Source organism: Gossypium raimondii, chromosome 8, assembly GCF_025698545.1.
Source record: "Gossypium raimondii isolate GPD5lz chromosome 8, ASM2569854v1, whole genome shotgun sequence".
Taxonomy (NCBI): Eukaryota; Viridiplantae; Streptophyta; class Magnoliopsida; order Malvales; family Malvaceae; genus Gossypium; species Gossypium raimondii.
The window spans coordinates 31,894,711-31,908,744 of NC_068572.1; the positions used below are offsets into that span (position 1 = coordinate 31,894,711).

Consider the following 14,034-nt stretch of genomic DNA (forward strand, 5'->3'; position numbering starts at 1 on the left):
TAATTCACATACATATATATGTTTCTTATATGTACATATATATATATATATATATATATTTATATTTTATAATTTTTATCTATTTTCTTTGTTATTATTATTACTTTACTTGATGTTTATTTATTTATTTATTCACATGACCATTATTATCATTATTATATTCTTTAAATGTTTCGGTTTTATTTGTTTATTTACTTGATATTGTGTATACATGATTGATTTTTATTTATTTATCTTATTATTATTATTATTATTACTATTATTATTATTGTTGTTCTTGATCATGCTATTTATATTTATATTATCACAATTGTTACTCCATTATATAATTGTTACCCAAATTCGTATAAAGAGAAAATTTTGAAAAATAAAGGCAATACTCGGTATTTAAAATCTTCGAGAAGATTGAGCCATAACGTATTAGATTCTAACTCTTTCGTTGAATCTGAAAAATCGAGAATGCTCTTTAATCAAAACATAAATAAAAAGCTCATTATCGAGAATTCAATACGTTGTATCCTAACGCATTGGATATGACACGTTGTTTTCTCAAGATGAGGATCTTTTTTCTAAAAATAATAAAGGTAATATTCAATGTTTAGAATTTTGAGAAATTGTGTCCTAACGTATTGGGCTGCGATTTCTTCATCTTACTTAAACAGTTGAATATCCTATTAAATTTTATTGCACGAGTTTTTTTTGGACAAGCTCATTTTTGAGGAAGTGAAATGTCATGCCCTAACTCTTTGGTGTGACATTTTCTCTTTTCGAAATGAGAGGGTCTTATCGAGTAACTTGTTTTATATAAGTTTTTTTTTTAAAACAAAACAAAAGACCGTATTTTAAATCTATTCAAAATTTTCAATTTTCGACATTAAGACATTAATTAATTAACTAGGTACCAATTTTTGGGCGTTACGAGGGTGCTAATCCTTCCTCGTACATAACCAACTCCCGAACCCGTTTTTCTGAATTTCATGGACCAAAATCATTGTTTTAATAAAGTCAAATTGCTTATTAAAAATAACCACTTTTTGAGGTGACTCGATCAAACCTAAATAAAAAGGATCGGTGCCGACTCCCATTTTCATTTTTTTTCAAAATCCAAGTCGACCCCGTTTTTCAAAATAAAAATGGTGTCAACAATTACCAAAGTAAAAACGCACCCTGTAGGACGCACTTTCCTTTCTCTCTCCAAAAACAACTTAGATCAGTAAATTTTTAGAATATCAACATACTTTCTCAAATTTTTTTTTCAGCATATTTCGATAAATTAACTAAAAGAATTTATATTTTAGGAAAAAGGTGAAGTCGAATTTTTTTGGAGGGCTAAAATTGAATTATAATTTTAATAAGAGTTAAAATACAATTTCACCATTATATTAGTTAATATTTTATTTTTAAAAGTATAATGACTTAATCACCCTCCAACTTTATAAAAAAAATGTCATTTAGTATTCCAATTAATTTTTGCCTTTTTATTCCTTGAAGTTGTGTTGTTTATCAAATCATCCAAAAGAATGAAAAGTTAATATCAATTAACTTTGCTAACGTGACAACATTGAATTAAAATTTTAAAAAATTTAATGTTTTAAAGAAATTAAAATATAAAAAATTTAAAAATTTAAAATTATTGAAAAGTATAATTTTTATTTAATATTCTATAATTTTAGAATTTTTAAAAACTAATTAGTAACATGTCATACATATGGACTATTACGATAGCAAAATTAACAAAAGCGCTAGTTTAAGGGTTAAAAATAAAAATTAAACGAAAGACTAAAATGACTTTTTAATAAAGCTGGAGGCCAAATAAGTCATTATGCCATTTTAAATGACTAAATTAAAACATTATCATTTTGGGATTAAAATATAATTTTATCATCATTAATTTATAATTTTATACATTTTAAAGGGTAAAAAGCAATTTTCCAATTTTAGGGTCACTTATTTTAAGACTCAATTGATTGGTAACTTCAATTAATTATAGCTTTTGATTAATGACTTAATTTATTCCTTTTAATTATTTTACGAGAATTTTTAACATTTAATTCTAATTTTTATATTTCATCTTCAATAAAAAATCTCAAATTTGTAATATTATTATTTTAATTAAAATCTCATTAATTTTTCAATTTTTAAATATGTATTTTTATTAAAATTTTATGTTTTAATATTTTTCAGTATGATCTATTTTATTCCTGTTTTATAAATAAACTAAATTGGGGTTTGCAACTTGTAAAGTGCCCCTTGGTGGTTGGACCGTCAATCTAGATAGATCAGTCCGAAAAATATTTAAGATTCCTCATTCTTCTCTCTTATTTCTCATATACTGAAAAATAGAAACTTAAGTTTTTTCAAAAAGAAAGTTATCTTTTATAATATTTTAATGTTTGAAGATAAATTATTGAACTTTTTACGAATAATTATAAGCTTGTAGTATCAGATCTATTAAAAGATTTAGGTATGTTTAAGAATGCTTCTAAAAGTTGCTTTTAAAAATATATATTTTTGGGATTTTAGCTTTAGAAAGTGTTTTTTAACTAATTTTTACTCGAGAGAAATACTCTTTCTCTCAAAAACTTGTTTAAAATTGTTTTATTTTTAAAAAAATTCAGAAAAATTTTTAAAAAGTATTTCATACTAAAACCATTGAATTTACCATAATAAAATGAATAATCATTGAGATAGAAATGGGTATTTATATAATAGGTACTTAAAATCTATTATATTTATAAATATTAAACTTAGATCGGGCTGTGTGTATTTACGACACCTGATAACGCCTAAAGCCAATCGTAAAGCATTTAACAAAATAATTGTCCTATACTGCACAAACCTGTCTTAGATGCTTTAAACTCTATTTTTATTGTTTTATCATGAAAAATTATCTCATATATTTTTATTTCATTTTAAAAACACATAACATTTGGATTGAGTTCGAGTTTTAAGTGAATTAACACCGAGTCAAACACGTTTTTCTCTAATTTAAGGGGGATTATAGTGAAAATATATATTGTATAAAAAGAACATACATCATCCTAAATCTTAACAGAGGAATTAATATCTGGTGCACATCCAAATAAATATTGGGTTATATAATTTATAATAAGCTTGACTACTGGCTCCCTTTTCTCCCTCTTTATCTTTGACAAAATCTGCAAGCTTACATGTCAAATGACAATGGGGTTTGATGGCAACTTCAACCTGAATCTATTATCATCTTTGGATTTGCCAGCATAAGTGTACAGTCTCCAACAATTTTTCAAGCATTGTCAAACAATAAGTGAGAATATCTAGCTCAAGCACAGAAAACATTTCATGCAGTGAAATGGAGGACTTGTAATACTCACAGAAAGCCAGGTTGAAGTAAAACCGAAGCACATAAAATTAGAGGACAAAAAATTATGGCGAGGTGATCAAAATGACGACTCGATCTTGTCATGAAGAGTTACAACCAAGTCATGAGCATCATTTAGGAGCTTCCATACATCAAGTTGCCCGGTCATACTGTTGCACTCCCTTAAAATTTCATCCATGCTGCTGTACTTCTCAATGATCAATTTCCTCCTCTGTAAGACTGAAGCTGCAATTGCATACAGCAATAAATCATCTGTCGGGGGTGCCTTCTGTCTTATCCTACTCCAGGTGGATTTCGAAAGCCCAGCTCTAATGGTTGCCTGATCTGCCCACATTACCTCCCATAGGCACATTGTCTGTTCAAATGTCAATTCCCTCCTAAAGAGAACCACCACCATCCTATAAACAAAAAAACAATCCTCTGCCTGCAGCTTCTCCAAATGCCTATAGAGGTGAGAGTCCTTACATTTTATTATCTTGGAAACAATATTAAGTTGCCTTCTGATTCCCACCTCATCAAGCCTAAAATTATGTCGAGCTTTCTTCATGAAACCTACAAAACACCAGAAAGCCTCATAATCCTCAGGGATGACTGAAACTATTGGAGAAAGGAGATCACTCATGCCCTGGCAGTAGCCAATTTCAGGGTCGTAAAGTGCATAAGCTTCAAGGATAGCAACCAAACGTGCAGCATGGAAAATTCTGCAGGGCTCCAGGAAATCATAATCCTTTAACCCAACAGCCTCAGCTGAACGGTGTGCCCTCCCATCTGATACCAAAGCCTGAGAAGTAGAGTATGGCATCCATTCAGCATTGGCACGAACAGCATCTAGACGGATGATTCGCTGCCAGGTTGAAAAATCTTCAGTTGCACGTAGCTTTGATATCCCTTCAGTGCTTGAGGGAGAAACATTCCTTTCTGAAGCCACATCAAGATCATTATCCTCCCTGCTATCCAAAGTGGGGGACCCCTGAATCACTTCAGGGTCTTCAGAAGAGTCAGAGTCTGATGACTCACTGTTCAGTGCTGAGACATCAGCATTTGTTATTCTTCTTGAACTATCATCTTCTAACAATATACTCGACGGTTCATCTGAGAACTCAGCATCTGGGCTCCTTTCCTCACTACAGAGAGACTCTCTGGCACTAACCACATCTTCAGAACTAGATGTGTCTGTCTCCCGAACAAGACTTCCACTGTCACCATTTCGACAAGTGGCACCCGTTTCAGATGACTTAAAACTCCCAGTGCCATGTTTTAGGAGCCGCCGGCACTTTCTTCGGAGCTTTTCATATTCTTTCCTGCATCAACAGATTGTCAGAAGGTGAAGAAACAAACCGAAGATATAGTTCTTGGTAGCATTTGACTATAGATGCAAGGAATAACAAAGTAATAAATACAGGAAGGGCATGGAAAGTTGACCTTTTCTGAGTTCTAACAGCATCTCTTTCTTCTTTGGAACTGTTTAAATCATAGCTGTTGCAGAGAAAAAGAACAGGAAAATGTCATGATATGAAATGGAACACCTATAACTTGAGAATAGCCGAGATGTTCTCCCCTTATTCCATGGAAAGGTAGAAACTTCCCGGGATGTCTTAGCATGGTGGTGTAAAAGAACAACAACAGAAGCAGTAGCAACAACAAGAAGGGTAACACAGGTTCAGTACACTTACACTCCAAGGAGGAAGGGCCAGACCTCTGCCCTAATACTTGGATCAACACCCTACACCAATGGTGAACAAGATTAAGCATTTTGATTACAACAAAAGAATTGAAGGAGAAAATCAGCAGGTTTGCTGTGACAATAACTCACTCTACAGCGAACTTTCTTCAAGAACTTGACTCCACCATCCCGGAGTCTACCATCAGGTGTAAACAAACTTCTCCACTGCTGAGGTGAGAGGGCATGTTTCTTTCTACGGCGACACCAGGGTGATCTGAGCCGACCACTGAAAAAAAAAGGATGAATTTGCAAATAGAAAATGAGAAAACAATCATAAGACATGTGATTTAAGAGAACCAATTTATAGAGATATGAATGCATCTTTTTCTGTGTTTCACATAATGAGGTTCATGGAAACAAAAACCATCATTAAGTTTGAGAGAAAGGATATTGTGTTATTGCAGTAACCATCATAATATCACTAAGTTATCTACTCTTCCCTCATGAAGCTTTACACCAGATACCAACTCTCATGAGCAAAGAATACTGACTTGCACCAACGAGCATCCACCAGAAAGATAAGATTTACGTTCGATTTTATTTTGCTTAGGAGGTTAGCCAGCCAAATTATGTAATATGATAAATATGAGATTTGACACCAGCTCCAGTATGTCTCTTATCAAAGATCAGTATAATTAGTTCCGAGAAATTTCCAAACTTCAAACTGTAAAAAATGTTTAGCAGTTGAAAGTCAGGATTTGGGTTGAAGAAATGAGAGGAATGGACTCCTCATCTGAATATGATTCTCTCTAATTTTCCAATTTTAAAAGGGATAACTTCAAGCTGTTGATTGAAAAAGGGAGAACCATAATCTACTTTCTCATCTATTTAAAACTAGAGTATTTCTTATTCTTTTTCGAAGTCTATCAGTTTCTGTTGATTATGAGTGTTAATATTCGAATATATCAACATTAGAAAGTCATAATCATGAATAAAATCCTAGCAGATTGAAGCAGTCTAAAGGCAGCCTTAGTCAACGATAAAAAAATATGTTAAAAAAATAAGGTTGCCAAGTCACATTAACACAGATTCAAAAAAAAAAAATAAGTAAAGCAAAGAAAATATTAGAATTTGAAATAAACAACCAAAAAATGGAGCAATAATGACTGGAAATACTAACAAACAAGAAGCAGAAACCCTAATTAGCGAAAAGAGAAAAAGTTTTAAGGGGAGTAGAAAGAATCTAAATGAAAAAAAAAAGGAAGCAAGGCAAACAAGGAAACAAATAGTTTCGAACTTATACAAAGGGGAAAGAATTGAGAGAGGAGATCGGGATCTGAATCGAAAATCTAACAAGAGATTACTGAAACGAGCAAGTGTTTGAGGGAAAAAGGGAGAAGAAAGGGGACGAGGACTCACCGATCAGAGGAAGAACAAGAAACTGGTGAAGAAGAGGTAACAACGAATAGAACCGAACGCAAATGAATCCATGAAGATGATGACGATGACGATGACGATGACGAAGAGGGTGAAGGTGAAGGTGAGTTCGGAGATGAAGATGAAGTCTGACTTCTTCTAAGAGCTCTCATCTATTAGAGTTTGATTCTTATCGACTACTCTTACTACGAACCGGTACTAGGGGTTTCCGAGATTTGCTTTTACCGTTAAGCATTGAATGATCGATCAGTTCACTTTTTTTTTGGGGGGGGGGGGGAGGAGGGATTTTCTTTTTACCTAGTAGTAGTGAAGAAAATGGCGGCAAAGAGAGCGAGGCCGGCAACAGCAGTAACGGCGACGGTAGTTTTGGAGGGCGGCATGGGTACAGAGGACCAGAATCCTCCTCCGCCGCCGCCAAAGTGGTGGATTCCGGTAGGGCTGTTGTTGGCTGAGGGGAGCATGGAAGGCTTGAGGTGGAGGAAACCAAAGCAAGATGCCCGACCTACCCCTTCCTTTTAACTTCTTCCTCTAGAGTTTTTCTTTTCCTTTTTAGCTTTGTTGACTGCTTTGCTTTCTCAATCTCAACAGCTCCTTTCTTTTATTATGTTTTCCTGATTGGGTTTTGGTTTATTCGGCCGCCCGCCCAATGAATGAATCGAGAAAGAAAGGTGTATTTGAGTTATGTGCCTATCTAGCCTCGACTCCATACTACATAGCTGTTCAGAGAGAGGAGTTCTCAAACTGAAAGATTTGATTTCAGATTGTTTCTACTACCTACGCTAATTATTTCCGCTGTTTAGTATTGGTCCCTTCTCGCTTTCTTTATTATTTATTATTTCTCCTTTTCTTTTTTGAATTCCATTTGTTTCCAAATACAAATTAACCATAAAACCTTTGGGTTAAATATATTTTCATCACCACCACAATCAATCCAAAATCTGTTTATTACTTTTATATTGCTTCTACTTCTATATTTTAATTCAAAATTATTCCTCATAAGTCCCGCTTAATAAAAATTTTCTATAAATATTCCACACCAGTTTATGTTATTTTTGTTATAAATATCTTATTAAGTGGATGTTCATCATGATCAAAATAAAATTTTAATATACTTTAAATTCTAATAGTTATTAGAATTAGATTTCTACTTCTTTTATTCTTCTTATGCCTATAAATAGAGACTCTTATGAAGCATTGTAATCACCCCTTTTGATTAATAAAGTACATTATCTATTACTTTCATATTTGTTTGTTCTTTATTCTCCCCATCTCTCTCTATTTTATAATAATTTTTAGTTAAAATCCTTTTTTTAATTAAAAAAATCCAAAAACTCTTATTCTTAATAGAGATGTTCATGAGTCAGGTCGGATCAAAATTATAACACCCCTCGCCCATCTCAATCGCTAGGTTCGAGCTACGGAATGCTACAGTCATTAACGGAGCAACTACAGACAATTAAGATTCACTTTAAAACATAAATAATGCAAACACAACCATTACAGATCATAAATAATGCTTTGAAGTTTTCCCAGAATCGTGTTAGGACCAAATTGCAACATTTTCAAAATTTTAAAACAACATCACGACGTGACCGTCTGACTTGCCTTATTGTGCCGATGGGATTCCTTGTCACGCCATGGTCCACAACCCAAATCTCATCGCAACGATCATTTCTAGACTTCGTAACGTGAACTTTATTTTTGGCACAAAATAGGCCTTTTGGTGCCTACTTCAACCAACCAAACCATTTTTCACATTTGGTGCACTTAGCACAACATTCCACCTACATAAAACATGTCATAATACATATCAAAAACCTCACAACATTATCTCAATTCAATCTATCAAACATGTCTTCATTTGAACAACAAAACATAACAATTTGCTTAATCAATTCAATATACTCATCAATACATTTTACCATTCCTTATCATCACATTTACTACCTCATTTCATACTAATCTTACCATTTAATATGTCAAACACAAAGTGACACAAGTTACCAAAACATACATCCTCACTTTTGAACATTAACACTTCATGATTCAAACATTAACCGAGTTCAAAAAAACTATCTAACCACAGTAAACTCATATAAATGTAACACATATGTACATACCACATAACCGAGCTTAAAACAAGCATAAGTCTACCGAGTAGATAACATGATAGTGTGAGCTTCGAGGTGACCCGATCGACGAGTTCCGTAAACTGACAATCTATTAAAAAAAGGGAAACGATTAAGTAAGCATTTTGAATGCTTAGTAAGTTCATAGGTATTAAAACGATATACTTACCTTGATTTACAATTAACATATCAAAGTAACTAACTTGACACAATTTGCCTGACATATCAATTCGCAACAACAATGTAAGTTCATCATATAGCCGAGTTATATAACAATTCAACATTTAACATCTTATTTCAATTTAGTATTATTCACATAGAATCAACAATGCAATACCATTTCCATAATCTCACCAACATATCATTCTATTTTCATTTCTTTTTTTCATTAACCAAATAGCCCGATGAACTATAATGAACAGATTTAGATACATGAGTAATTACACCACACTAGATTGCTCATCAGAGCAGTAACTACACCACACCAAGGCACCGAAGTGCAAAACCCGCAGTCAACATATAATCATATAACAATACATCCCTCCACCACACTAGGGTCTCCGTAGAGACATATTACTTGGTAATCCTCAACAAATGTTAGATTTCGGTATAATCAGTAATAACTCTATATCATCACATATATCCCGTACCAGCGCACAAATAGCCCTATTGGCATGCCAATTGTATCATTTGCTTTATTACATTCACTCAGGCATATGTAGCACATATAACCATTTCTTTACAATTTAATCTGTATATGACCTTTTTGTACCAAATTGTAAACATTTTAAATTTACATTCACACAAACATAAATTAACAAATAAAATATATACTACAATTACATATAACTATACCATATGAACTTACCGATTAAATCAAGAGACAAGTTGATTTGTAGGACTAATCATTAATTTTATCTTTTCCCGATTATCCTTGTTTTGGTTCAATTCCTAATTTAAATAATAATTCAATTCAATTTATCAATTCAAAACAGTTTATAATGTTCTATTATATGCATGTGATAGTTCAATTTCATCATTCAAATGCCCTAAAGTTTTACATTTTATTCAATTTAGCCCTAAAATCAAAATTGCTATAACTTTCAAATTTGAGCCTCAATTTTGAAAATGATCTCAATTTCATCCTTCTAAAACCCTCTAATATCTATAATTATAGAAATTTAATATCAATTTCAAAATTTATGCACTTTAGTCCCTATGCTCAAAAACTAGCAATTAAACTTTACAAACTAGTCATTTTTCATATCTAAGCTTAAAATCTATCAATTTAATACCAAAAACTCAAGTAATCAATAATATAAACTTTGGAAAACTTTAACAGTTTTACAAATTGATACCCGGGTTAGCTAAATCAAGCTCCTGGGACCTCAAAAACATAAAAAATTACAAGAAAATGACTTGATTAGACTTAGAAATTATTGGCCGAAAGCATGAAGGACTCAAAAATGGCTTCCTAGGCTTCTTGTTATGTTTTTTGGTGGAAGAAAGAAATAAAAGATGACAAGCTTATTTTTCTTTATAAACTTTGATTAGTTTAATAATTAATTAATATTAATGTAATTAACCTTAATCAAGTTTAATCCATTTTAATGGATGCAAACTATCAATACTACTGATTGACATCCTAGTAATCGATCCAATTGCTCAATTGATCCTTTAATTAATTAAAAATTCATAGCGATTAATTTTTACCACTTTTACAATGTAGTCATTGTACCTTAATTAACTATCCAATTAACAAAATTAAAGAACCAAAATTTAATTAAACCTTATACTACCTCATAAATATTAATATTTACGAGACTCACTCATTACAAATGGGGTTCTAAAACCACTGTTTTTGACACAATTGAAAATAGGTTGTTACATAGTTCAAGTCAGGCTTATGCATAATATTAACACTCTTTATGTTTGCTCAAGCCCGACCCTGTTCGAATTATGGGCCTAAAATTTTGCCTAAGCCCATCTGTATTTGTAAATGGCTAACCCGAACCCATTTTAGGCCCGCCCAAATTATTTTAATTATTTTTAAAAAATTATTTAAATTATTTTTAATTTAATATTTAATAATTTAATATATTTTTTAGTTATTAAACTTTTGTGCATAGCCATCTTAAAATTTTTTAATATTTACATTATAGTAGTACACAATAGATTTTATTTTTATGTAGTATAAATTACATAATATATAAAAATAACAAAATATAAAATATTATTAACTTAAAAACAGGTCATGAGCTCAGGCCTTGAAGGTTCAAACTTGAGCCCGACACATATTTTAAACAAGTCTAATTTTTTTTCTCAAGCCCATTTTTTGGGCCTAATATTTTAGTCGAAACCCTCCCAAATTTCGGTAAGCCTTCGGGCTTGGGCAGGTAACCTAGCCCATGAATAGGTTTGCCTCTTAACAACCATCCCTAATTTTTTTTTTACTTTTCTCTACTTAAAAAAGTAGTTGCATTGAGGTTTTAAGGGAGCACATAACTTATTATGTCATCAACATGTAAATTTAGCCACTTTTTTTTATATTTTATTATTATTATTAGATTTTGTTACAATTATATTTTATTATAGTGGAATTATTTTAATTAAATTAAAGATTATTTTTTATATTTTGAATAGTAAAAAGATTGAATTGCGTATACTCAACATAATCTTAAATTCCTTGAGACAGGACATATTGAAGATCACTTAAGGACGCTTATTTATTAACAACATCTACAATAGCCAAATTTAAAATGGTGTCGGAGTTACTTGACAAATTACTAGAAAGATGGAGGTTAGAAACGTATACATTTCATTTTTCATGTAAGGAAACAAGTGATAGAAGATATAACTTTAATAATTAGCCTTCTAATAGATAGACAAACAATAATTAAAGATAGTAACATCGACTTGGCGTCGCTATGTTATTAATTGTTGGATTCTTGGCCAGAAAAAGAGCAAAAAGAATGCGATTAGATAGGTTGAAATTCATTTGGTTGAATATGCTTGTCAAATCGTCTTCTTCAACTAATGCAACTGTCTAGCAAATTGGTGGTATGATATAGGTAGTAAAAAAAAATTATAAGGCATATACAAACCTTATCAAGCATATTTCTAATACTTACAAATGTACAAGATTACTATAAAGTAAAAATTATAACAAAATAACCCCACAAGGAAGTATCTCAAGTATTGAACATAAACGAAGAATTGTACTAATAATAATGAAATAAAGAAAAAAGTTACTTTCACCATAAACTTCTGAATTAAAATAAATATTTAATCTACACCAATTAACTAGCTATTGAGTAGATTTTTGTTTTATGAATCATCTAAACTCACTAACAAGATATAAAATTCTAAATCAATAATTCTTTCTATAATGGATAATAATCTAAGTTACTAACTACCTATGTTGGATAAATTTCCTCTTTGTATAATAACTCGAATAATAATCTAAGTTAGCATACTTACGACTCTTAGAAATATCTAAGTTGGTGTATATTTTATAAGTGATCACTAATATCCAAACTCTCACTATCCTAAACTCATTCTCAATCTAAGTTAGGTTAATATCTTACCGACTAAGTCTTGATAGTTGGCATATTTCTTAACCAATATTTTATAATTATTGATTAAGTCTCTAAAATCTAGTTGAACTACCCTTGAACCTTTCTTAACATTGTTACTATGACACCTTATATTCGATCCAGTTAGAGGATCCAAATATAAAATGCCACATTCAATTTCCGAAGCAACTTAATTTTCTATCTCACTTTATTGAAATGGTAGCATAGTGGTAAAATTATCTTTTTTTTTTAAATACTAGCAACATTTCTGCTTGTTTTACGTAAAAACCCCTTGCAAAATTTAGATTTCACAATATGTCCATATTCAAATCATCTCCCAAATCAATTCCCAACACTTCGATATTTTGAAACATACCACAAACTAAACATATCACATTAAAACCATTTAATTGACTAATAATATTATAGTTATTGCAACCAAAAGTTAAAATTTTCATGTCACAAATACATAACTATAGCCAAATGACTTTACTAAAAACCAAGTACATGCCAACTTGAAACAAAACAAAATATACGAACTTTGTTGAGTCTAGGATTTGTCGATTAGATGCTGACGACTCTATGTACAAGTTCTCCAAATACACCTAGTCTACATATGAAAATAAGACCATACAGTGAGTAATAATTTCATGGTATTAATATAACTCACTCAATATAACATGAAATTAGATGATTGGACTCAGTTGATCTATTTCTTCCTTATACCAATTCAAGTATGTTTCATATCAAAGTTTATTCAATACATTAATATACACATGTATCCCAAACAAACCAAATGCAATATTTTAACTAACCAATCAATTTTAACAAACTTATTAACGGTTTATGCTAACGAAGTACGTAACCTTATTCGATTTTGTCTCATTTCATCATATTGCATTATATTACCAATTTGAATCAAACCATTCTTCCTATTCAACATTTATGTTCACTAATACATAGCTTGGATCCAAACTAATCTATGGATCCTACTAATACTATAATCTGGCACCCAGTGCCTCACTAATACATCTTGAACTAAAAAAATTATGCTTAGCGCTCATCAATTCATCCGAAGAAATAATCATGCCCAACACTAATCGATATGTCAGATGGTTAATGCACCCACCGCTCATCGACCTATAGTCAAAATAATTCTATATCGGTACATCCGACGTAAACAATTCACACCCGGTGCTTATCGACTCAATCAAAGTAGAAATTGTGAAAGCCATGGTTGGGACGTTTGAAGAAAAATGCACTTAGAACTTATCGACTTTTAACTCATTACTTATTCCCAAATTTGCCCAACAATTACTACAACAATCCATAGTCTAATTTCATTCACAGTTCAGTTTCCATTCTATTGATCTCAACAACAACAACTCTTCCATTGAATGTCATTTCATATAAAACATGGCATGATTCGTCTCATGTTCAAGCCAAATGCACAAATTTAATAAACTATACTATTTCAAATTTTAAACAATTTAACTCTCTATCACAACAATCAATCTCAATATCATATTTCTAATCAGTTAATCATGTGTAACTTGTTTCGTTTTGCCAACTTACCTAACAATGAAAATAAAAGGGAAAATAAATAATAAGTTGAGTTATAGTGATACTTACAGAGAATTTTGAACTATTCGTCAGTGACTTTAGCTTTTTCCTTCACTCTTGAGGAAACCGGCCCGTCAGTAGCTACGAATTAACATAAACAAATAACACTATCAATAATTAACCCAATTCACAATCAATTATTATCTCAAACAAACTTTACATTTCATTCAATTTAGTTTTTAAAATCGAAACAAGCATAACTCTACATTCTAAGCGTCAATTTATAATCCAACTTCATTTCCTTCT

The 14,034-nt window shown here is 31.3% G+C and overlaps 1 protein-coding gene across 2 annotated transcripts; it reads right to left on the reverse strand.

Annotated features, from left to right (window-relative positions):
• Nucleotides 1-3,066: 3,066 nt before the first annotated feature.
• Nucleotides 3,067-7,264, reverse strand: LOC105791224 (rab GTPase-activating protein 22). Of its 2 annotated transcripts, none has more exons than XM_012619198.2 (5): nucleotides 6,759-7,264; nucleotides 5,175-5,310; nucleotides 5,035-5,084; nucleotides 4,784-4,837; nucleotides 3,067-4,662 (listed from the first exon to the last, which is right to left on the reverse strand). In XM_012619198.2, the coding sequence occupies exons 1-5, from the start codon at nucleotides 6,920-6,922 to the stop codon at nucleotides 3,420-3,422; spliced, it is 1,647 nt and encodes a 548-aa protein (XP_012474652.1). In that variant the 5' UTR covers nucleotides 6,923-7,264; the 3' UTR covers nucleotides 3,067-3,419. The 2 variants fall into 2 exon arrangements, with proteins under 2 accessions (XP_012474652.1, XP_012474651.1); XM_012619197.2 differs by having other exon boundaries at nucleotides 6,444-6,904.
• Nucleotides 7,265-14,034: the final 6,770 nt, after the last annotated feature.

Excerpts from the sequence above, each read along its gene's own strand:
- LOC105791224 (XM_012619197.2), bottom strand. The coding sequence starts at position 6,613 with ATGAGAGCTCTTAGAAGAAGTCAGACTTCATCTTCATCTCCGAACTCA. Across the intron at positions 5,085-5,174 it reads TGAAGAAAGTTCGCTGTAGA|GGTGTTGATCCAAGTATTAG; the intron begins GTGAGTTATTGT and ends CCATTGGTGTAG. Across the intron at positions 4,663-4,783 it reads GCTGTTAGAACTCAGAAAAG|GAAAGAATATGAAAAGCTCC; the intron begins GTCAACTTTCCA and ends CTGTTGATGCAG.